Source organism: Eptesicus fuscus, chromosome 9 (genome assembly GCF_027574615.1).
Source record: "Eptesicus fuscus isolate TK198812 chromosome 9, DD_ASM_mEF_20220401, whole genome shotgun sequence".
NCBI classification, from domain to species: Eukaryota; Metazoa; Chordata; class Mammalia; order Chiroptera; family Vespertilionidae; genus Eptesicus; species Eptesicus fuscus.
In genome coordinates, this window is record NC_072481.1 from 168,138 (window position 1) to 191,873 (window position 23,736).

The 23,736-nt window shown below is 64.2% G+C and overlaps 2 protein-coding genes across 2 annotated transcripts in view; one reads left to right on the plus strand and one right to left on the minus strand.

Moving 5' to 3' along the window:
* The window catches only part of AGRN (agrin), a 31,209-nt gene extending 25,155 nt beyond the window's left edge, over positions 1 to 6,054 (plus strand). Inside the window, exons 21-36 of the mRNA XM_054721174.1 lie at positions 29 to 143; positions 220 to 339; positions 439 to 786; positions 933 to 1,125; positions 1,239 to 1,454; positions 1,796 to 2,022; positions 2,121 to 2,255; positions 2,422 to 2,512; positions 2,605 to 2,769; positions 2,852 to 2,963; positions 3,380 to 3,496; positions 3,575 to 3,767; positions 3,841 to 3,928; positions 4,952 to 5,176; positions 5,497 to 5,600; positions 5,829 to 6,054. Coding sequence (XP_054577149.1) covers positions 29 to 143; positions 220 to 339; positions 439 to 786; positions 933 to 1,125; positions 1,239 to 1,454; positions 1,796 to 2,022; positions 2,121 to 2,255; positions 2,422 to 2,512; positions 2,605 to 2,769; positions 2,852 to 2,963; positions 3,380 to 3,496; positions 3,575 to 3,767; positions 3,841 to 3,928; positions 4,952 to 5,176; positions 5,497 to 5,600; positions 5,829 to 5,986 — 2,607 coding nt within the window. The 3' untranslated portion in view covers positions 5,987 to 6,054. The remainder of the gene's footprint in view (positions 1 to 28; positions 144 to 219; positions 340 to 438; positions 787 to 932; positions 1,126 to 1,238; positions 1,455 to 1,795; positions 2,023 to 2,120; positions 2,256 to 2,421; positions 2,513 to 2,604; positions 2,770 to 2,851; positions 2,964 to 3,379; positions 3,497 to 3,574; positions 3,768 to 3,840; positions 3,929 to 4,951; positions 5,177 to 5,496; positions 5,601 to 5,828) is intronic.
* Positions 6,055 to 17,052: 10,998 nt separating this feature from the next.
* On the minus strand, positions 17,053 to 19,985 carry RNF223 (ring finger protein 223). Its single transcript, XM_028160859.2, has 2 exons — positions 19,744 to 19,985; positions 17,053 to 18,476 (listed from the first exon to the last, which is right to left on the minus strand). Exon 2 carries the CDS (start codon positions 18,465 to 18,467, stop codon positions 17,505 to 17,507), a length of 963 nt encoding a protein of 320 aa, XP_028016660.2. The 5' UTR covers positions 18,468 to 18,476; positions 19,744 to 19,985; the 3' UTR covers positions 17,053 to 17,504.
* Positions 19,986 to 23,736: the final 3,751 nt, after the last annotated feature.

The window sequence follows — 23,736 nt, forward strand, 5'->3', positions numbered from 1 at the left end:
CCCCTGGAGCCCCCCTCCTCCCCCACAGCTGGACGACCTGTTCCGGAACTCGGATGTCAAGAAGGACTTCTGGAGCGTCCGCCTGCGGGACCTGGGGCCTGGCGACTCTGTCCGGGCCATTGTGGACGTGCACTTTGACCCCAGTGAGCCCCCCACCCGGTCTCTCCCAGGGGGATGGGCGCTGCACAGGCTCCTGTGCTCAGCGTCCTTCTTCCCCAGCCACGAGCCTCAGGGCACCCGACGTGGGCCGCGCCCTCCTGCGCCAGATCCAGGCCTCCCGGCGCCGGCCCCTGGTGGTGCGGCGGCCGCTGCAGGAGCACGTGCGCTTCATGGACTTTGGTGAGCGCCGGCCTGTCCTGTGCCCAGCGTGCCCCTCCCTCCCAGCAGCCTCTCCTGGCGCCCTGCGGCCTGGCACCCTGACCATCCCCCTGCCTGCAGACTGGCTTCCTGCCTTCTTCACGGGAGCGACCACAGGAGCCACCCCTGCCATGGCCACGGCCAGGGCCACCACCGTGGCCGCTTCCGCTGCCCCTCGGGCCCTCCACCCCAGCCACACAAGCCGGCCCGTGAGCAGGACTACAGGCCCCCCCACCACACGCCGGCCCCCCACCACAGGCCCCAGCCGTGTGCCCGGACGCCGGCCCCTGCCCCCAGGCACCCAGCAGCCCCGGAGGCCCTGTGACTCCCAGCCCTGCCTGTATGGGGGGACCTGCTGGGACCAGGACTCGGGGGGAGCCTTCACCTGCAGCTGCCCAGCCGGCAGGGGGGGCACTGTCTGTGAGAAAGGTAAGGGCCATCCTTGCTGGGGAGGGGCAGGCAGGCACTTGGGGCCAGGTTTGGGGGCTAGGCTGAGGGGTCAGGGGGCGGGTTTCGGGCTGGAAGACGGGGCTGTGGGCGGGTCCTGTCCCCTCCACCTGGTGTCTGTCTCGCAGCACTGTACCCCTCGGTGCCATCCTTTGGGGGCCACTCCTTCCTGGCCTTCCCCACGCTCCGCGCCTACCACACGCTGCGCCTGGCGCTGGAGTTCCGGGCGCTGGAGCCCCAGGGGCTGCTGCTCTACAACGGCAACGCCCGTGGCAAGGACTTCCTGGCACTGGCGCTGCTGGGCGGCCGCGTGCAGCTCAGGTGGGTGTGGCAGTGGGCAGGGTGGGCGGAGCCTCTGCAGCCGGGTGGGCAGCCGGCCATGGGCCTGGCTCCCTCTGGCTGTCCTGAGCACCCGCTTCCCCCGGCACCCCCAGGTTTGACACAGGCTCGGGGCCCGCGGTGCTGACCAGCTCGGTGCCCGTGGAGCCCGGCCAGTGGCATCGTCTGGAGCTGTCTCGGCACTGGCGCCAGGGTTCACTCTCGGTGGACGGCGAGCCCCCCGTCCTGGGCCAGAGCCCCAGTGGCACGGATGGACTCAACCTCGACACAGACCTCTTTGTGGGTGGCGTCCCCGAGGACCAGGCCGCTGTGTGAGCATCCGGGTGCCCTGACCCCAGGCCTGACCTCTGGCCTTGGTCTTGGTCAGGCTTGTCGGCCGAATCAGGAGGCCTAATTTATTCGAGGAGCAAAGGGGGAGGTGGATGGGGGAACGAGGGGGGAACACGACTGTGACCCTGATCTTAGCCCCAGCTCTTGCCCTGCTCCTGACTCTGCCCCATCTGGGGGTGGTACCCCGAGGCCTAGTGTGACCCCCAAGGAGGGGTGGGCTGACCTTTAGTCCTGACCCCGACCCTCAGCCCACCCCGTTTTGGGGTGTGGGGAATCACACTGACCACCACCATCCCCCCCCCCCGCCCCCGTCCTGGCGCAGGGTGCTGGAGCGGACGTCCGTCAGCATCGGCCTCAAGGGCTGCATCCGCCTGCTGGACGTGAATAACCAGCGCCTGGAGCTCGGCAGCTGGCGCGGGGCCACCGGGAGTGCCCACGTGGGCGAGTGTGCGGCCCACCCCTGCCTGCCCAGCCCCTGCCTCGGGGGGGCCCCATGCCAGGCCCTGGAGGATGGCAGATTCCACTGTCAGTGCCCCCCTGGCCGATTTGGTGAGGACGGGGCTGGGGCCGGGGCCGGGGGACAGGGAGCACCTGTGTGTCTGCGGCAGGGGCTCAACCTCTTGGGGCCCCACCCTGTCTCCGTCCAGGGCCCACCTGTGCCGAGGAGAAGGACCCCTGTGACCCCAACCCCTGCCACGGGGCGGCCCCCTGCCGTGTGCTGCCCGGGGGCAAGGCCACGTGCGAGTGCCCCCTGGGACGAGGGGGTCCTCTCTGCCAAACAGGTGGGACGCCGGGCCTTAGGGCCGGAGGGAGGTCAGGTCACGCATTTGGGTTTGGGTTCTGCTCCGGGTTGGGATTGGGGTTAGGCCAGGGGCTCACAGGGCGGTGGGGTGCAGGGGACCCCAGGGTCAGGCCCAGGGCCCTGTGTGACTCTCTCGTCCTCCACAGAACGGAGCGACCCCGGGCCCTTCCTGGCGGACTTCCGCGGGGTCTCCTACCTGGAGATGAAAGGCCTGCACACGTTCGAGCGGGACCTCGGGTCAGTGGGACGGGTGGTGCGGGCAGCGGTCCCCCGGCCCTCCGCCAGCCCGTGAGCGTCAGCATGCCCACGCTGACCCCCTGTGGCCCCAGGGAGAAGATGGCGCTGGAGGTGGTATTCCTGGCGCGAGGCCCCAGCGGGCTGCTGCTCTACAACGGGCAGAAGACGGACGGCCGGGGGGACTTCGTGTCGCTGGCCCTGCGTGATGGACACCTGGAGTTCCGCTACGACCTGGGCAAGGGGGCGGCGGTCATCAGGTGTGCGCGTGGGGGGGGCATGGGCTGGGGCTCGGGCAGCGTCATCGGGCCCCGTGTGGCGCTCATGGTGCCCTCTCCCCAGGAGCAAGGAGCCCGTGGCCCTGGGCACCTGGACCAGGGTCTCCCTGGAGCGAAACGGCCGCAAGGGCGCCATGCGTGTGGGCGACGGGCCCCGCGTGCTGGGGGAGTCCCCGGTGAGTGTCCGGCTGTGGGGCCCCCCTCCTCCCCCTCTTCCTCCTCCTCCAGGCGGCGTGGCAGCCCTCCCACGCGACTCTCACTGAACTGTTTTCTCTCCCGTCTGTCCTGTGCCTCTGTCTGTCCGCTCTCTGCTCTCTGGCCTTGCTCTGCAACCCCCACCCCGCTCTCCGGATGTCAGAAATCCCGAAAGGTACTGGGGCTCCCTGCTCGCTCATCTGCTCGTCTCTGCGCCTCCATCCCTCCCTCTGTGCATAGAGTAGCCCCTCCCCCACTAAGCCCCCATCGGCCACTTCTGTGGGATTAACTGCCTCCTAGCTGGGCCGGAGGGCGAGGGGGGCCGGGCGGACGGGCGCAGCGTCCAGTCCCTGCCCCACAGGCGGCCCCACAGCCCCTCACCCAGCGCCTCCCGCAGGTGCCGCACACTGTCCTCAACCTGAAGGAGCCGCTGTACCTGGGGGGAGCCCCCGACTTCAGCAAGCTGGCCCGGGCCGCCGCTGTGTCCTCCGGCCTCGATGGCGCCATCCAGCTGGTGTGTGGGGGGGGTCTCCTCGGGGGGCTGCAGGGCAGGGCAGTGGGCAGGACGAGGCTCAATCCCCTGTCCCCCCAGGTCGCCCTGAAAGGCCATCAGCTGCTGACCCGGGAGCACGTGGTGCGGGCGGTGGACGTCTCCTCCTTCGCAGGCCACCCCTGCACCCAAGCCTCGGGCCACCCCTGCCTCAACGGGGCCTCCTGCCTCCCCCGGGAAGCCTCCTACACCTGCCTGTGCCCCGGGGGCTTCTCGGGGCTCCACTGCGAGAAGGGTGAGCACTGCCGGCCGGGCTGAGGCTGCAGGGTGGACCCCCGAGGCCCACCCTCACCCCGACTGTCTCTCAGGGCTGATAGAGAAGTCGGCGGGGGACCTGGACACACTGGCCTTTGATGGGCGGACCTACATCGAATACCTCAACGCTGTGACGGAGAGGTAACGCCCCCTCTGCTCCGCTGTCCATCCATCTGTCCTGTCTGTACGCCGTGCAGGGCCAGACGCTGGCCATGCCACACCCGCCCTCGGCTCCGTGGCCAGGAGGGCAGGCCCGCTCGGCCGGCCCACTGCCCCCTCCTCCCTCCTGCCTCTCACCTTCTCTGTCTCTTTGTTTCCAAGCGAACTGACCAATGAGATCCCAGCGTAAGTAGCACCTGGGCTCCTCCACCTCACTCGCACTCGCATAGTCTGTGCCCATTCTCTGTTCCTCGCACGCGAGGCAGAGGCGGGACTTCCCTCCCCGATGGAGGATGGGCGGGGCTGTGTGTCCTGCACGGGCTGTTTCCCAGCATGGAAGTGGAGCTACCCCTTCCGGGATGTGTGCTGAGGGCGGTCACCATCCACCCCTCAGCTGCTGCTCTCACCACATGAGCATCTGTGTGCGTGTGAGCGTGCGTGTGCGTGTGCGACGCTCCCATGTGTGCGCCGGGACGTCCGGGGTCTCCCACCAGGAGCCCTCAGTCTCCATTCTCCGCACCTCATTGCCTGCCTCCTGACCTCTGCTCCCAGCCTGGGTCACGCCCACCAGCTCTGTCTGCACATGCGAGTTGCACGTGTGTCATTGCCGGGCTCTATGAGGGGTGGGGCAGGTGGCCAAGGGTCCTTCTCCGAGGATGCTTGCTCCTCCTGCCTCCACCGTTGGAGAGGGGGCGTGGGGGCTGCTGCGGGCCACCCTGCACCACAGCCTTTGTCCCCTGCTCACCTGCCTCCCTCTCTTCCTGCTTCTAAGCCCCGAAGCTCCAGACCCTGGGGCCCTTCATAGGTAAGCACGTGGCACCAGCCCTGCCATCTGCCCGTCGCTCTGAGCTGCCCCTCTGTCCACCTCTCTCGTGTCTGCCGGTCTGGCCCTACCCCCCACTGTCCGTCTCTCAGCCATCTGCCCCACCATTGGCATCTGCCCCCTCCTTGCCCGCCCGCCCCCTGCCGCCCTCGGGGAGGCCTGACCAGCCCTCTGCCCCCCAGCGAGAAGGCGCTGCAGAGCGACCACTTCGAGCTGAGCCTGCGCACCGAGGCCACGCAGGGGCTGCTGCTGTGGAGCGGCAAGGCCACGGAGCGGGCCGACTACCTCGCACTGGCCATCGTGGACGGCCGCCTGCAGCTGACCTACGACCTGGGCTCCCAGCCCGTGGTGCTGCGCTCCACTGTGCCCGTCAACACCAACCGCTGGTTGCGGGTCAGGGCGCACAGGTCAGCAGGGGCCCAAGGACCAGGGCGGGAGGGGCCTGGACCTGCCCTCAGGGCACACGGGGTCACTGGTGGCTGCCTGGCTCGGGGTCACAGCTGGTGAGGGGGAGGGACAGGAGGACCCCGCAGTTTGCTCGGGGAACCTGACCTGAAAGGGGTCCTTGCTTCTGGGACACGGCACCCTGACCCGACCCGACCCCCAGGCCCTCTCCTGGGGTCAGTGCCACCTTGTCCTGGCCCCGGGGGTGATGTGATGGGGCTCAGGACCTGGAGGCGGCAGGGTGGGCCCTCGAGTCACCTGATGGCTCCCCACCCTCACTCAGGGAACAGAGGGAAGGCTCCCTGCAGGTGGGCAACGAGGCCCCCGTGACCGGTTCCTCCCCACTGGGTGCCACGCAGCTGGACACAGACGGAGCCTTGTGGCTGGGTGAGTGAGTGGGGGAGGCCGGGAGGTTGGGGGGTCTCAGAATCTGAGGGACAGACCCCAGGGTGGTGTGGGTCCAGGAGGCCAGAACGTCTCTGTTGGTCGCTGGGTCCCCCCTGGGCACGAACAGGCCCCAGGTCACTCACCTGGGCATTCGGTGCTGGTGGGTCTCTGTGCCCACCGTGTCCCGGCCTGCCATTCCCAGCAGTGCCCCCTGTGCTTGCTCTGCAGGAGGCCTGGAGAGACCGCCCGTGGGCCCGGCCCTGCCCAAGGCTTACGGCACGGGCTTCGTGGGCTGCCTGCGGGACGTGGTGGTGGGACGGCGGCCGCTGCACCTGCTGGAAGACGCCGTCACCAGGCCCGAGCTCCGGCCCTGTCCCGCCCCCTGAGCCCGCGCAGCCCGCCACCCACCCTGCTGTAATTATTTTATATTTTTGTAAACGTGTTGCTTTTTTGATATGATTTTCTTGCCTGTGTTTTGGCCGCAGGGACGCTCGGCCTGGCCTCCCTCCCATCAAGGCAGGCAAGCTGCAGAGGCCAACTCGGGCCGTGGGACTCTTGGGGCTGATGTGGCCACAGGGAGGGCGTGGCTCGGACAGCAGCCTCAGGACACATCCTCCGCCCGGGCCACCATGTCCAGCCCCTCCCGCTGGGCTTCCCTGCCAGTCAGCAGACCCCCCAGCACATGGAGCTCCACCCGACCAGTCTGTGCCCCCAGAGCTGGGAGCTGCTGCCCAGGTGGAGGGGGCCCTCCCCGGCCTCCCCTGAGCTGGACCTCGTCCCGCGGGGAGGGGCCAGCCTCACCAGGACTGGCCTCGAGCCTGGCGGCCCCTCCTGGGCCTCCTGGGCCAATACTGTGACTTAGAGATGACGTTCCTGCTGGGGCCACCGGCATCCCTGCCCTCGCTGTGTCCGCCAGCCCCCGGGTGCTGGGGGCAGAGGCCAGGCCCAGGACTGTCCCGGGGCCCTGACCTCAGCTAGCCCTGCCACCGGGGATGTGGCTGTGCCCCTTCCCGACACCTCGGGGCCCCGTGAGGAACCCTGAGAGGGAGTGGGCCAGTGTGGTGTGGTTGGTGTCCATTGCCTGTGCGCCTGGGCAGCCAGCGTCCAGGCCTGACCACCAACCAGAGTTCTCAGTGCATTGATTTTACTTGACGTCTGGGGAGTGGGGCTCAGGACAGCAAACCCTCTCCCGTCCTGGGAGGAGGGGTGGGTGTCCTTGTTGGAGAATGACGGGGGCCGGCCAGGCGTCTGACCGAGGCCCAGGAGTGGGTGCAGGGACAGCAAAGACGTCTGGGAAGCCAGAAACGCCTTAAACTGCAACATCACGTCTCATCCCCACCAGCCTGTCCCCTCCTGCACCTAGCACTGGGGTGTGGCAGCCCCAACTCCCACAGCTGGGCTGGGATGTGGGGCCCACAGGCTGAAGGGAGCCCCGTATGTCACATTACTAACTAACACCCCCAGTCTGCCTGTCAATCACCGTGAAATAAAGTCTGAACGTGTTAAAGGCGCTGGTCTGTGTGTGTCCCCTCCCCGCCCCCCCCACCGCGCTGGCTCCTCTCCTGTGGCTTTTCTTAGGCCTCGGGCGCCCTTACAGCCTCAGACGGAGGGGGCCCTGCCCTGGGGTGGGGCTGCCTGTGGCGAGGAGACCCCCGCAGTGAGACTGGGCACACGTGCAGGAGCTGGTGGGGCAGAGCCTTGCAGGCAGCACCCCGCACACTGCCCTGGTGTGCACGCGTGTGCACGTGGTCAGCCATTTCTGTGTCCGAGCACAGGGTGGGCAGGAGCTGTCAGGAGAGCGGGCCTTGGGGGAGCGAGGAGGGTGAGGGTGGCAGGGAGCCCTCTTCACTGGCCCACCCTGTGCTCAGACACCTCGGCCTGTGGGAGACCCTCAGTGGAAGTCCGAGAGGCTGGGCCTGTGGAGCAGCTGTGAGCCTCGAACCAGGAGCAGGAAAGAAGGGGGGCTGTGTGGCCTCCGCCCGGGAGCTCCTGGCTTTTATTCAAGGGAACTGTTTTGCCCGGCCGCCGGCGCTCGGTGGTTCAGTGTCGACCTATGAACCCGGAGGTCACGGTTCGATTCCCTGTCAGGACCCCCACACGGGATCAAGCCCACATCCCAGCACATGCTTGGGATATGGGCTCGATCCCGTGTGGGGCGTGCAGGAGGCAGCCGATCCATGTTTCTCTCTCATCATGGATGTTTCTCTCCCTCTCCCTTCCCCTCTGAAATCAATCAATAAAAAAGAGAACTGGGGTTTTCTTTTTGTTTTTTTTTAAATATATATTTTATTGATTTTTTTACAGAGAGGAAGAGAGAGGGAGAGAGAGTTAGAAACATCAATGAGAGAGAAACATCAATCAGCTGCCTCCTGCACACTCCCCACTGGGGATGTGCCCACAACCAAGATACATGCCCCTGACCGGAATCAAACCCGGGACCCTTCAGTCCGCAGGCCGATGCTCTATCCACTGAGCCAAACCGGTTCCGGCGAACTGGGGTTTTTAAATTTTATTTTGTGTTGATAGAAAAAACACAAAATGAAAATAAATAAAAACACCCATTAGCTCAGGTGACCCACCTGCTGGCGGCGTCCACAGTCTCCTCCCTGAGTCACTAACTGTTCGTTCAGGGGGAGCGTGGCGCTCCTGGGTGTGACTGCCCAGGCGGCAGAAGGGGCTCTGCAGCGGAGGAGCAGCTGTGGGTGGGTGCAGGGTGGACAGGCCACTGGTCAGGTGGTGGGCCCCTCCCACCTGCACCCTCCTGGAAGGTGGTGCCCACAGAGCAGGACCCGTCCGGTATCCTGAAGCACCCTCCGGGGCGCCCCGCAGTCAAGCTCAGCGCCCTCGAAAACCTGCTTTTACTTTAACTTCCTTGGCGATGTCAGACGTGCTGGCGCGTCACCTTTAAGGAAGTGGGGTGAGGTGCAGCGGGGTTTGGGTGAGGGGGGCAGAGATGACCTGGTGCAGGTGAGCACCCAGCAGCCGCTGCCGACGCCGACACCCCAAGAGACGTGCTTGGGGGATGCAGGCGAGATGCCACCGGGACGTCCTGCCCTTTGGGCCCCGTTGCCTCCAGGCCTGGCGTCCTGACACGGTTCCCACACCAGGCCAGATACCTCGAGGCCAGCCTCACAGCGGCCGGCGTGGGAAGGATGTTTGCTGAGGGGAGCTGGGCCTGGGGAGGTCAGAGGTGCTGTGACCCAGGGGGCAGCATGTGCCCTGCAGGCGTGGGTGACAGTGTCTCAGGCGGGAGGGGGCAGCAGGGGTGAGGACAGTGGCAGGCCTTCCCTCTCCCCCCATCCAGACCCTCCTCCCTCTGGCCACCTGGGAAACCCCCTATTGTCCTCACTAGCAGAGAGGTGTGGCCAAGGATCCCGGAAGCCTGGTGAACCTTGAGCTCGGGCAAAGGTCAGAGCTATGCACTGACTGTTTAGTTGAGACAATGGCAGCTGAAGCAACTTCCCGACCAGATAGTCATGTAAATCCTTACTGATAAGATTGTCTGTTACCGGAATTGCCTGCCTAAGGGCTATAGGTGTGTCCCAACTGAATAAAAGGATGGCAAGGCCTGAGCACAAGTGGAGTCCTTCTTCTTTCTTTGGGCTCCCACCTGGCCCCCCAATTTCCAAATTATTATTTCTTGTCTCATCTCTGTCGTTTGTGCATGGCCTTCTCCAGAGCCCGAACCCTGAACCACGCGGGATGTGGGTCATCACAGCCACCAGAGATGTGTCCCACCTGGTGGGTAGCCCTCCCCTCCCTGGGCCTGACACCAAGGGCAGAGCTGGGGGTCTCCAGGAGGGTCTAGTCTCCCCTCCAGACTCAGGCCCTGACCCTGCCTACCTGAGGCAGCAGCCCTCTCTCAACAAGCTCCCTCCCATCAACGCCTCTTAAGGGCCAGGGTCGGTGGTAGGACCCCAGCAGGGAAGTGTCTGAGCTTTCTGCCTCCATGGAGAGTGTGACCGGAACTGGGCACTCCCTGCCCTTTCTGCCGATCTGGCTCCCTGGGAGTGCAAGCATGTGCTTGCGCGCGCGCACACGCGCGCACACACACACACACACACACACACACACACGTGTGAGCTCTGATGCTAGCATGCATGTGCCTGTCAGGGGGAGCCACACAGGTGTAACACACGTGTCACTGCTTCCTGGCACTTGGCACACCCCTCTTAGGCTTGGGGAGGGTGGAGGTCACAGGAGGGGTCACCCTATGACCCTGAGTGACCCCTAGATCACCGAGGGGCTGGACAAAGCCTGATCTGTGGGGCACAGGGGGCTTCCCTCTCCCTGAGCAACGTCCTCAGCCGCAGCAGACATTGCCGGTCCCCACCTCCCCCAGCAGCGCCTCAGGGGTGAGGGGCCCAGGACCCTACAGGGTGTTGTGAGGAGGCTGCTGGCACAGTGGCCTCTGCAGGATCATGGCTGAGAGCGTCGGCCTGCGGACCAAAGGGTCGCGTTCAGTACCACTCAAGGGCACGAACCTCGGTCACAGGCTCCTCCCTCGCCCGGGCCCTGGTTGGGAGCGTGCAGGAGGCAACCAGTTGACGTGTTTCTCTCACATGGATGTTTCTATCTGTCTTCCTTCTTCCACTCTCTCTGAAAATCAATGGAAAAATATCCTCGGGTGAGGATTTTTAAAAAAAACAATAGTGGAAAGGAGTTGGGTCTCTAAGAACGTGTCAGCCGCAGAGCCCCGTGATCCGAGGTTTAGCGTCCAGGGGAACTCAGGAGGAGGTTTTCCCAGGGGCCCCAGGGAAGCTGTCTGGGGGCCCTGTCCCCAGTTGTCTGCAGCCCCTGGCAGGGCAGGGGCTCCGGGGTGAGGCTGTCTGTCATAGAGGGCTGGGCGCATGGGGACGGATACCAACCACCCACGGTGCACCCTGGCTGGACAGGGGCCGGCCTTGGCCTTGCTGTTCCTGGCAGAGGCCATGACCTCCAGGCGGGAAAAGCATAGGGACTGTCCTGGAAGCTGAGGGTGGCGACAGGGGGAGGGTCCCCCCCAGTGGCTGCCCTTCCAGGTGCCATGACCAGGTGCCCCACATCAAGGTCCAGAGCACAGGAGACTCTTCGGACCTGTGTGGACTCTGGCCAAGCTCTGCACCAGCCAGCATGGCGGGAAACTGCTCTGCAGGCAGACGGGGCGGCACCACAGGGCGGCAGGACCCTCGTCCGAGCAGAGCAGCGGCGTCTGTGTGTGGGCGCCTGTGCGTGTGAGTGTCCCAGGGCAGGGTCTGTGGGCACAGCCCAGGCGCCCTCCACCCCGCACGGCTGCAGCAAAACTGAGGGGCTGTCCGCCTGCCCGCCAGCCCACCTGCCCGCCCCAGGGTCCCAGGCACCTGATGCAGGGGCAAGTGTGCACAGGGCCCTGCAGCTGCCTCGCCCCTGCCCTTCTGGCTGGAGATGTGGGTGGGCAGGTTCTCCCAGCCTCGGTTTCCCCATCTGCACGGCGAGGCCTGAGGGTGCATTCCCGGGAAAGGGGGCGGGGCTGGGAGGGAGGCTGCCTTTCCCCTCCTTGCTGAGGACCAGGCTGCCACCTGGTGGCCACCCCAGGCCCTGCAGGGCCTACCTGCCCAGCCTCCTGCAGACTCTGAGTAGGGGAGGGGCAGAGAGGGGCAGGATAGATGGTCTGGGTGGGCCTGTCTCTGTCTGTCTCTGTACCCCCTCACCTGGCCAGGTGTGACCCCAAGTCTCACCTGTGCTCCCAACCATGCCCCGGGTCAGGTGGTGCCGTGGGCACCTGTCTGGCAAGGATGCTGAGAAGCTGCTGATGGAAAAGAAATGCCGGGCCCTAGCTGGTGTGGCTCAGTGGATAGAGCGCCGGCCTGCAGACTGAAGGGTCCCAGGTTCGATTCTAGTCAAGGGCACATGCCCAGGTTGTGGGCTCAGTCCCCAGTGTGGGGCGTGCAGGAGGCAGCCGATCAATGATTCTCTCTCATCACTGATGTTTCTATCTCTCCCTCTCCCTTCCTCTCCGAAATCAATAAAAATATATTAAAATAATAATAATAATAAAATGCACAATTCCATTGTTTAAAAAATAAAAAAAGGGGGATGTCGGGATACCTCCTGGTGCGGGAGAGTCAGAGCAAGCCGGGGTTTTGCTGTCGCTCTCACACAGCCGCCGGACAAGGTGGACTGCGGCCACCTGTCACCCGCATTCTCATCTGCTCCTGGAAGGAGGCAGCGGCCAGGTGGTGTGTGACTCCTGGGAGGCGGTGGTGGCCCCACAGCCTCGAGAAGTAGGATGTTGGAGACGGGGAGGCGGATTGAGAGCCACAGAAGAATCCTATGGTGAAGTTGGGGGCACGGTGCCCCCCGCCATGAAGCATGGGATCCAGAGTGGGCTGCTTCCCTGGGGGGCCCACAGCCCTGCCCAGGAGAAAGGGTGCAAGGCAGCGGGCAGAGGGGCAGCGGGCAGAGTGGCAGCGGGCAGAGGGGCAGCAGGCGGAGGGGCAGCGGGCGGAGGGGCAGGGTGTGGGCCAGGCAGCTGTCCTTGGGAGGCGCTGGGGACCCTGCTAAGCTTGGACAGGGGTCTCTCCCTGCCGGCCCTCGAGGGGTCAGCTCAGGCCACGAGGGTCAGCTCAGCCAGCACTGACAGCGTGTGCAGGAGCTCAAGGCCACGCACGCCGGCGAGAGGGCTTCTGGGAGGAGTTTGAGGTGCGGGTGCAGGGAGGGGACAGTGAGGGTGTTGCAGGGTGCTGTGGTCTGCGGAAAGGGGTCAGGGTGGTGGTGGGGTTGCAGGCTCTGGGGAAGGGTCAGCTGTGGCTGAAGCCCCCGTCCTTCCTGGTGCTGCGGGGGCAGGAGGGCAGGCTCCTGTGTCCGAGGAAGGAGAAGTGGCCAGAGAACAAGCCCAAGGTTTGACTCAGGAACACCCTTCCCCATGAGGGACCTCGGTGGGCCGTTTCCCACCACAGGGGTGAGGCTCCCTCTTGCACACTCAGGGCCCCTTCCTCACCTGGAGACCTGAGTGGCATCTTCCCTCCCAGTCGATACCACCTGTGTCTCCTGCAGTGTGGATGTCAGTGCACCCGGGTGTGCATGAGGCAGCTGTGCCTGGCCAGCTGCATGTCCTAGGAAGAGCCAGGGCCCAGGTTGCAGACCTTGGCAGAACCAGAGGCATTGGGGGGAGGGGTCCTCAGAGAGAGCTGGACCAGACATTGTCCGGAGCCCCGCCCCAGGTTGAGGCGGAAGGGACGTGTGAGCCACCTGGGCTGCTGGGCGTGCGTTTGCATCGACTTGCATGTGTCCTGTCACTGGAAACAGCAGGCAACTGATCCACACCCCCTTCCAGAGTGACCCAGAGGAGAAGCCAGGCCGGGCAGGTGTACACTGCCACCAGGCCATCTGCAGCCCACGGTGCCGCCTCTGGGCCAGGTGCAGCAGGAGACACCTGTCAGTCAGGGCCCGTGCCCATGTGCTCACCGGGCTTGGGCGGGCAGCTGGCCCAGCCTTGCTTCTTCGGGCTTCAGGAAGCTCTGGGAGTGGGGAGGCCTCGAGAGCCCTGAACCCCATCTGGTCCTCCCAACCCCTCCTGCTCAGCCTTGGCCCTGCTGATCACTCCTTCTGGCCTGGCTTTCTCCTCCCGGTTTATCCCCTGAGCTCCTCCGCCCCCCCCCCCCCCCCCGCCCCAGGTCACAGCCGCACCTGCTCTGACCCTGCGGCCTGCCCCGTCCTGCCCAGGAGGGGCCGCCACGCACAGTGAAGCACTACTAGGTGCACGGGTTAATAATGCAGATTTTTTCAATAGATGGAGTTACACATATGTTGATATATATGCGATTTGATATATGTGCTATTTTGTTGTATTGACAAGCTTCAAAACTTTATGTTAAATTTGCTGAAGGTGTTAACATCATAGATATTTTAATGCTTAAAAATGTTGAATTTTGTGTCCAAAAAAAAGAGCATTTGCGGGAAGTTTTAATTCATTACTTTATTTTGAAGAAAAGTGCTGCTGAATACCTCGGGAAGCTTATAGTGAACATGCTCCATCTCAGGATACTTGTGAACGCTGGTTTAAACGCTTTAAAAGTGATGATTTCGATGTGAAGGCAAAGAATGTCCAGGTCAACCGAAAACGTTTGAAGACCAACAATGACAAGCATTATTGGATGAAGATGCATGTCAAACTCAAACACAACTTGCAGAAAGATTAGACGTTGCTCAGCAAACAATTTCCAGTCGTTTACAAACAATTGGAAAGATTTTAAAGGAAGGAAAATGGGTGCCACATCAACTGAACTGAAAGACAAATGGAAAACCGAAAAGTCATCAGTAAAATGTTGCTTTAACGGCATGAAAGTCTTTTTTGCATCGAATTGTGACTAGCGATGAAAGTGGATTTATTTTGAGAATCCCAAACGCACAAAATCATGGGTTGATCCAGGTCAACCATCAACATCGACTGCAAGGCCAAATCGCTTTGGAAAGAAGACAATGCTCTGTGTTTGGTGGGATCAGGAAGGTGTGGTGCATTATGAGCTAAAACCAGGTGAAACCGTTAATACTGATCGCTACCGACAACAAATAATCAATCTGAACCACGCTTTGATCGTGAAACGACCTGAATGTTCCAGAAGACACAACAAGTAATTTTGCTTCATACTAATGCACCATCACACACTTCAAGACCAGTTAAAGACACGTTAAAAGATCTTGCCTGGAAGTATGAACCCACCCGCCGTGTTCACCAGACCTTGCTCCTTCAGACGACCACTTGTTCCGTGTTCTGATCGATGGCACACGCACTTTCTGAGCAGCACTTCAAAACGTACAAAGAAGTGGAAAATTGGGTCTCTGAATGGTTCGCCTCAAAACAAGAAAAGTTCTATTGGGACGGTATCCACAAATTACCTGAAAGATGGGGAAATGTGTAGCTAGCGATGGACATCACTTTGAAGGAAGCACTTTTGATGTTTCTCTTGAAATTATCGTGTTTTCTTTGGTTACAAAATCCGCATTTTTAACCGGTTAAAAGTTAATCCGCACTATTAACCGGTTGATGGTTAATCTGCATTATTAACCAGTTGATCATTAATCTGCATTATTAACCGGTTGATATTAATCCACATTATTAACCTGTTAATAGTTAATCCGCACCATTAACCAGTTGGTGGTTAATCCATGTTATTAACCAGTTGGTGGTTAATCCGCATTATTAACTGGTTAGTAGTTAATCTGCACTATTAACCAGTTGATGATTAATCCGCATTTTTAACCGGTTAATGATGTGGATTTTGTAATCAAAGAAAACATGACAATTTCAAGAGAAACATCAAAAATGCTTTATTCAAAGTGATGTCCATCGCTAGCTACACATTTCCCCCATCTTTCAGGTAATTTGTGGATACCGTCCCAATAGAACTTTTCTTGTTTTGAGGCAAACCATTCAGAGACCCAATTTTCCACTTCTTCGTACGTTTTGAAGTGCGGGCAGCAGCACCTGCGTGGGCATCGCCATGGTGAGCGGCGCCCCACCTCCCAGGCAAGCCCTCAGAGGATCCTGACTACGGTCCGAGCGCCCGAGGCATGAGTGGAAGTGCCAGGGAGCAGGCCCAAGTCTGGGTCCCGTGGGGGGCAGGGCGGTGTCCCCGCCAGGAGGCCGCAGGCACAACTAGGACATGAGCACAAAAACGCACAGAACCGGGTCCCCGCCCACAGGACCCCGGAGACCTCTGGCAGCGGGTACGAGGGCCCACATGCCCGTGCCCCGAGGAGCTGAAGCCCCGTGAGGAGGACTGTGTTTGCCCCGTGGGTGAGGCTCAGGTGGTTGGGCTCGTCCCCTGCACCAAACGGCTGCCGTTGGATTCCCACTCAGGGCACATGCCGGTGTTGTGGCTCCGTCACCGAGGGGGCGAGCAGGGGGCAGCCGATGGATGTTGGCTGTTTCACTCGCACATCGACGTTTCTCTGTCTCTGCCTCTCCGTTTCTCTCTCTCTCTCTCTCTCTCTCAAAAAATAAACAAGAAGGACTGTGTGAGGACAGCAGCCTGGAGCTGGTCCAGGAGTCTGCCCGTCAGACCTGGACACTGGAAACGGGGAGGGCAGTTGGGAGATCCCGGTGTCCTGGCCCTTATGGGACTCCCGGGTGAGGGTGGGGGGCAGGGTTTCAGGGCTGTGGCTTGTCTCTCAGGGCGAGAGGCCACCAGTGACCACCTGCACAGCAGGGAGTGATCATGTGTGACCCTGTGCTCCACATGCTTGAGTGTCAGTCTGCATGTGTGACACACATGACCAGTGAGCTGGTGGCCAGTTGTGCTTGTGCCGGCTCCCCTGTACCTTCCATGCACACGACCCCGGCCTCCTGCACACGACCCCCTGCGTCCTGCACACGACCCCGGCCTCCTGCACACGACCCCCTGCGTCCTGCACACGACCCCGGCCTCCTGCACACGACCCCCTGCGTCCTGCACACGACCCCTGCCTCCAGAGCCTCCCCTCAGCCCTGCCCGCAGTGGTCTGAGCCCAGGCCATTACATTGCAGTCACACGTGGATAAATGCTTGTTGAATGTGTGAGATGCTCATGTGACCACATGTGCAACCTCACATGCCTGGCCCTGCCCGTGATGAGGGTGAGGCTCCGTGTATGTGGCTGACGGGTGTGTGTGCGCGTGCTGACTGGGTGCAGTGTCACTGTCATGCGGTCCGTGGTCACGGGCACCACCCCATCCCCAACGGTCTGTGGCTCCGTGTGTTCCCAGGAAAACACCTGTTCCCGTGCTGTGATCGCTGGGGCCAGGGAAAGGTGGTGTATTGGCCCCCACGAGGCCCATCTTCTCTGGGGTCCCCACCCCCAGAGGCTCAGCTGGGTGCAGCAGGAAGTCCAGGGCTTTGGGGTGAGGGGTGAGCAGGCTGAGCCAGAACCGGCCGGGCCTCTCTTGGCCATGCCAACCTGGTGGTGCAGGGTTCCTGGGGCTGAGAGCAAACCCGGGGTGAGGGGGAGGGGAGGCTGGCCCGGGAGGGGGACTGTGGTATCCACATATGACGGTTGGACATACATCAGTAACTCTGCTTCTGTGCCCCCATGACCCCCGGTTCCTGGGGTTCAGGGGTTCTGCAGCACCCCAGTCAGGCTTTCCGCAGGATCGTAGGGCCCTGACTTCTTGGGGTTCAATCCAGTATGACGACGGTTGAGGAGGAGGGGGCTCTGGACCAGGCCAGGCCTCCCCCGTCCCAGGTGCTCTGGGTCCTCCCACCTCCCTCTGGGAGCCTCAGGGTCCTGGGGGGCAGCCAAGTCCCAAACTGCCCCAGCCCCTCCTCAGCAGAGGAGACAGGAGTTGCACCCGGAGGCTGGGACCCACCTGCCCTAGGGGCTGCTGGGAGTTGGACCCAGCGGGGCGTCCTCTGGATTGAGGCTCTCTGGGGAGGGGCGGACCGTGGGCTTTTCTGGGGGGGTCAGTGGTACAGGGAGGAGGGCGCACAGGCAAGGACCCTTCCCAAATGTGCATACAAAATAATTTATTTAAAAACGTACAGTTCAGGAGGGCTGGATGGGCCCTGTTCAGGGAGCAGGGTCAGCACCCCCACCCCACGGAGGGGCCGGCCCTGCCTGGGGAAGGAGCCGGTGTGAAGTGTGACCGTAAGGGTGGCACGCCTCCCTTCTCACAGGGGCTGCCCCTGTGGGCGATGCTCAGTGCGAACAGGGGGCCTGGCCAGGCGGTCTGCCGGGGCCTCGGTCTCCACGACTGGGAGTTAGGGGTGGTCTCTGGGGCTCATAGGACCCTATTATTCTTGGAGGCTGTGGGGAGCCATCAGGACCCAGCCCCGCAGAGTGGGGTCAGGTGAGCCAAATGGGGTCCCCAGAGATGTTAGGGCCCTTGGGGTCCTGGGACTGATTCCCAACACCGCCGCACCCCTCACTCCTGCTGTGGGCTGGGGACCCAGCATGGAGCATGGACCACCTAGTCGTCCGCCAGGGGCCCGAGTGGGAAGGTGGCTGGGTAGGTGACGGTAGTTGGCACGGCGATGGCAGGCGGCCGGGTCAGGCAGTGCAGGCTGCCGGTCCTGAGCGCGCACTGCACAGGCCAGAGCACCACGCAGAAGAGCGCCAGCAGCAGGGCCGTGACGAGCGCCATGCGCTTCCAGTCCCCGCAGCGGGCCCAGCAGCGGGCCAGGCGGCCCCGGTGGTGGCCGGTGGGGCTGGGGCTGGGGGTGGGCACAGCGGGCTCGGGGGGCTTGCTCAGGCCCACGTCCACGCACACAAAGCCGGGTGTCGCCAGGCCAGGCGCAGAGGGGGGGAGACAGCAGCACAGCTTGGTGCCCTCTAGCCACACGGGCTCCTCCCGCCGCAGGTGCGCCGGCATCTTGGCCTGCAGCTGGCGGCTGGTGCGCAGTGCGGGGGCCCCGTCGGCGGGCACGGCGGTGGGCTGCCGGCAGAACGGGCAGGGCACAGCCTCACTGCCGGGCCGGCCAGTTGGCTGGGCGGCCGCCAGCCGTGCCAGGCACTCCAAGCAGAAGACATGGGTGCAGGACAGCTCCTTGGGCGTCTTGAAGATGTTGTCGTAGCCTGAGAAGCAGATGGAGCACTCCAGCGGGGAGGCCACCTTCTCCGAGCCAGGGGTTGCGGGGGACCTGGGGCCGCTGACCGAGCCGGGAGACCTGGGGCCGCTGACCGAGCCGGGGGACCTGGGGCCGCTGACCGAGCCGGGGGACCTGGGGCCGCTGACCGAGCCGGGGGACCTGGGGCCGCTGACCGAGCCGGGGGACCTGGGGCCGCTGACCGAGCCGGGGGACCTGGGGCCGCTGACCGAGCCGGGGGACCTGGGGCCGCTGACCGAGCCGGGGGACCTGGGCACGGGGGCTGTGGGGCTGCTCAGGCCGGGGGGCGGCGTGGCTGTATGCCACACCTGCTGGCATGATGACATGGCTCTGAGCTGTGGGACAAACAGAGATGACTGTGAGTGACCCCAGGCTGCCCCTTCCTGCGAGGTCAGCCTATCCCTCTCCCCTTTGCCCAGGAAGGACACTGACCACCTGTGGGTGCCACCTGCACCCTGTCCTACCCCCTCCTGCGCCTCACGCTGAGGCTGGGGCAGCGCAGCCCGGATGGGTCTGCGGACGGACGCCATGTGCACAGGGTGTCGTGCTGAGTGCCAGGGGGACGCCTCAGGCTGGCCCTGCCCTGGCTGTGCCCCCGGCAGAGGTGAAGTGACCATCAATGGCCCACAGCAGTTACTATTCCCATCTGGGCTCGGCCGGGCTGGGCCAGGTCATGGGACATCACAGCCCTGAGCAGAAAAGGCAGCTTGGAGGGTGGGGGACTCAGCCAGGTCACCTGGCAGCAGGCCTGGGCTCTGGGTCAGGTGAAGTGGGTTTGAACACGGATCCCAGTGTAGGCACCTGGCTGGGTGCCAGGCGTGGCTGGGGAGGTCAGGACTGGGTCTAGGGCTGAGCCAAGCCGGTCTATGAGAGATGGAGAGGCCTGAGGAGGGCGGAGGCTGGTGGCCTGAGGAAGGTTTGTGTCCCAGCCGTGCCCCGAACCCAAAGGGCCAGCCTGTCTGCTGGTGGCAAGGGCCTGAGTCAGCCCTTGGTCCTTGAGGGGAGGGGGGTACACGGGCCTCTGTCCTTGGCCCGGCACACAGCTGCCTCCTCCTGTCCCATCCCATTCCCCTGGGGACCCTGTCTCTGTCTCCCTGGCCGGGCTCAGATGGCCAGCCTGCTGACCAGGAGCCTGCCCAGCGCTGCCCCTGCCCCTCCACTGGGCCTAGGTCTCCACCACAGACAACCACCTGGTGGACAGAGGAGGCCAGGGCCTTGGGAAGACCCTGACCCTGGCCCCGTGGAGCTCAGGAGGCCCCCAAGGCGGCCCCGACCTGACTTGCTGGCCAGTCGGGGGATGACTCCAGGATGATGCACCATGAAGGCTCCCCATCGCTGCCCGTGACCAACAGCCTGAGTCGTGGTGCGTCACTGTGATGTCACCAGTGCCCGCATCCCAACACGGGAGGTCGCCGTGCCCTGGGGACAGGGTGGCTGCGGGTCAGGCCGCAGCCGTGGCCAGGTCTGGGGGACTGACTGTCCCCCTGCTCCAGCCGGCGTGCCCACATAACCGGTTCCTTGGCACTGAGGCCCCACCCCGAGGAGCTGCCCCACCCTGAGCCGGTCCAGGTGAGAGGTGAGAGCCGGCTGAGTGGGCCTTACCTGGCGGCCGGGGGTCAGCGGGGCCGGGGCATGGTGCTCCTGGCCGGCCAGGGCCAGGCTCCGCGGCTCCTCGTCCTCCTGCTCAGGCAGCAGTGCTCTCCTCCGGGCCAGGCCCAGGCTGGGCTCCACGGGCAGGTGTCCCTCCTCGGGCTGGTTGCCAGCTGTCTCGGCGGCCTGGCTGGCAGGTGCGCCTCTGCGTGTTCCTGGCAGGTGGAGGGCAGGGGTTGCGTGTCCCAGGTGTGCGTGCTGACAGGTGTGAGTCCTCAGGCTGGTCCCGGCAGGTGTATTTATGGACTCAGGTCATGCTGGCCGGGGGCGTGGCCTCGGCCTCGGGATTGGCTGGCCTCCCGTCCTCTCCCTGGCGAGCTGGGCGCAGAGGGTGGGGTGCAGCGGCGGTCATTGAGGCCTCCACAGCCTGGGCAGGTCTGGGGGTGGTGTCTGGAGCAACTCCTGAGGCCTCCCAGCCCCCCACTCTACACCTCAGCCCAGGTCCTTACACCCTGTGATCTCACTGATGTCCCCTCCACAGCCCTCGTTCCTGCCCCCCCACCTCATGTACATGACCCGCTGACGTGCGTGTCCACACGTGTGTCACCCCAATGTTCACACGCATGGCTGTCCAGACCTGGGATTCTGCTGCCCCCGTTCCCACCCCCACAGCCTTTGGGTCCAGGGACTGGGTGAGAGGTCAGGGCTGGGAGCACCCCCAAGGAGTGGGGTCAAAGGTAAGGGTGCCTCAGGGACCAGGAGGGTCACAGGACTCGTTTGGGGTGACTGCTGGGGGCACCCTGGGTTACACACGTGGGACCCTGGAGCCCAAGGAAGCCCCCGACCCCTCCAGGGGGTCTGGAAGTCTTCCCGGGGTGGGGGGGAGTGGTTTCAGCCGGTCGGCATGGGGCCCTGCAGACCTCGGGGCCGGCGGGGGCCTGGGGGCTGGACTGAGGGGCCAGGGTTTACCCAGTGGCACAGACTGCACCCCTCACCCCACCCGTGCCCCCAACGCCCCCATACCTGACACCGCCCCCAGCCCCTGCGGTCATGGCAGGTTGCCGCCCCTCGGCCGAGAACAGCACCTCTGAACAGTGCACCCCTGGGCTGGACTCGGGGCGTGGGCCCCCGCTGCTGACACGAGACCCCAACCTTGAGCCTGGTGGGGGGTGCTGCACATGGTGAGGCTCGGAGTGGTGTCCATCCTGGCAGGATGGCCTGCCTTACACCCACTCAGCTGGTGGCCTGGGACCCCCCGAGACTGCCCAGCTCCAAGCACTAGAAGAGCTGAGACCACAGGGGTCAGAGGTCAGCATGAGGACCACCAGCCCAAGGAGGTAGGTGCATAGAGCAGGCTGCCTGGGCAGGGGACCCCAGAAGGGGCAGCCACAGGGAAGGGAGAGATGGGTGCCAAGGGTGGGGTAACTGTGGAGGGGGGGCAGCGCCTGTCCCTGCAGAAGGGGGACCTGGCCTCAGAGAGAGACCAGGGTGCCTCTGTGTGCCTGTGAGGGGGGGTCCCAGTGAGATGCCTGACGCGGAGGCGGGGCTCTGAGAGGAGTGTGGGGGCCCCAAAAGGGGGTGGGCATTCCGCCAGAGGTGGGGGATCCCTCCTGTTGGGAGCCTGGGAGGGCCCGGCCTGGCCCATGCCTATGAGGCCCGGGTTCCCATGGGGACTGGATCACAAGGCGCCTCCAGGAAGTGTCCTGGTCCCTCTGCTCCGAGAACCTGAGGCTCCTGGGAACATCCCAGCTCTGAGGTCACCGGGCTCCTCAGGGGACAGTCAGGGGCCAGAGGCGAGGGGAGAGGAAGGCCAGAGGAATGTGCCGTGGGCGTGGCAGGAGGCAGGGCCAGACCTGGGGCTGGGGCACCTGCTCCCTCGCCAGCCGGTGAAGCAGCCGTGGCTGTAGGTGTGTAAGTGTGAGGCCCGCACGTGTCCTGTGTGGGGACAGGTGGGTGGGCATGCACACCCCAGCACGTTAGCCTGGCTGAGTGACAACGCGTTTCTGCATGGGCAGGTGCGTGGCCTTCGTGAGGGGAGCATGGCTGCCGATGGGTGAGCCCTCGTGACCCCCCATCTTGCTGTGGCGGGCTCCTTCTGGGCCCTCTGCCTTCACACCACCTCCTCAGGCCCCACCGGGTCATGCCTTGAGCCCCGCCTCCAACCCTGCTGAAGGTTGGTCCTCCTGCTGACCTCTGACCTCTGTTGGCTCTCAGGGAGTCTCCTAGTTCTGGGTGAATGAATGAATGAATGAGATGCAGCTGTGACTCCAGGGCGCACCCCCAACGATCTCACCTCCTGGGGCGTCGGGGGAAGGGGGGGACACAGCCCCTCATGACGTGGGCATGGTGCCCACCCGCCTGCTTTGGCCTGAACTGTGACCCAGAAATCGCCCTCATTGTGGCCCATGTGAGGGCCTGGAATCCAGGTGAGGGCTGATGAGGGGCTCAGGATGGAGGGAGACGGGAGGGGCTGTGCAGGCCCCACTCAGACCACCTGCCCTGCCAGCGCCCCCACCCTCCCCTCTGGTGCCCAACCCCTGCTGTCTGGCCTGGGGGCTCAGGGTCATGGGCTGGCAAGTCCAGCAATCCCACCCCTGCTAACTGGGGGCCAGGGGTGCCCAGTAGCAGAGGCCGGTGTGGCTGAGGCCCAAGGGGCCAGGGCACCCATCCTCCCCTGCCCCCCGGGCTCACAGGTCAGGGGAAAGACGTCCCAGTGTGGGGCTGGGGCTGGAGGCAAATTCCGAGAGTTTTGAGGTGGGCTGGGGAGGGTGTGGAGAGGGCTGAGGTGACCCTGGGCTTCTGGGCGGGAAGAGATGGAGGGTGGGGGGCACTCAGGGATGCAGCGGCTGGGGAGGGCCTCCCTCTTCCTGGCCTCCAGGGCCTGACCGGCCAGACCTGCTGTCCTGGTCGAACATGGTGGTTTCCTGTTTTGTCCCCGTTACCAGCCTGGCCTGCTGCCAACATGGGGGTAGAGGGCATGTGCTCTCCTGGTGTGTCCCCCACCCCACCCCCAGCTGGCGGGCTCCTCCTCCTTCCCTATGGTCCCTGAGCTGCTGGGAACCCTGACCTGGTCTCCCCACCCCTCTCCCTGCCCTAGCCCGTGAAGTGGAGAAGTTGTCGGGGCTGCTGTGGGCAAAGGGGGTGACCAACACATCCACGTGGCACCCCAGGACCCCCACACGGCACCCCGGGGTCGCGGCTATGCCCGCCTTCCCTTCTCCACCAGGACTGGTACTGGGCCCCACCCGCCACTGGTTAAGTCTGGCCAGGCTCCCTCCCTCCTGGCAGCGGGCAGACCGCAGCTCAAGGACGGGGTGGCCCCTCCCTGCCAGGGCCTGGCTCTGGGGAGGCTGTTGGCCACGGGCGGGGCAGGCAGTTCCCGGGCACCGTCCCCAGAACAAAGGACAGAGCCCTGGGAGCCTCCCTGCATTCGCTGGCTGTGCACACCCCTCGGCCTCCCCAGCCCAGCAGACGTCCCCCCAAGAGCCATAAACCTCAGATGGGGTGTCCCGGGCACAGGTGAGCAGGTGTCCGCCCTCCAGGCAACAGTGGACATGGGCCGGGCCAGCTCTGGGGTGAAGCCCTGACCCTCTGTGGCTAGCCACCTGCTACACACCGTCAATGTCCCCTGCTCACCAGCCCCTCCAGCTGGCACTGCCTCTTGGGCCCATGGGTGTCCTGTGCAGGGGCCCCTGGTCACCCCTGGTTTCCACGTTGCCCACCAGCTGCTCCTGCTACAGAAAAGCCCTCTAAGCAGCAGCCTCACGCGTGCCCATCGCAGCCGACGGGGGCACTGGGCGTCCTGCCTGCCTGCGGAGCTGGGAGCAGGCCCCTTCGCCCAGGAGAAACGCCCGATGGTGGGGCTGTGCGGGAACTCGTCCGCCGGCCAGGGCGCAGGCTTTTGGGCAGGGGCCCTGGTCCTTGTGGAGGGCTCTCCCCCTCCCCCTCCATCCCCGCGAGGGGCAGCAGCTGGACGGGCCTCAGCCTGTGCAGGACAGAGGGGCC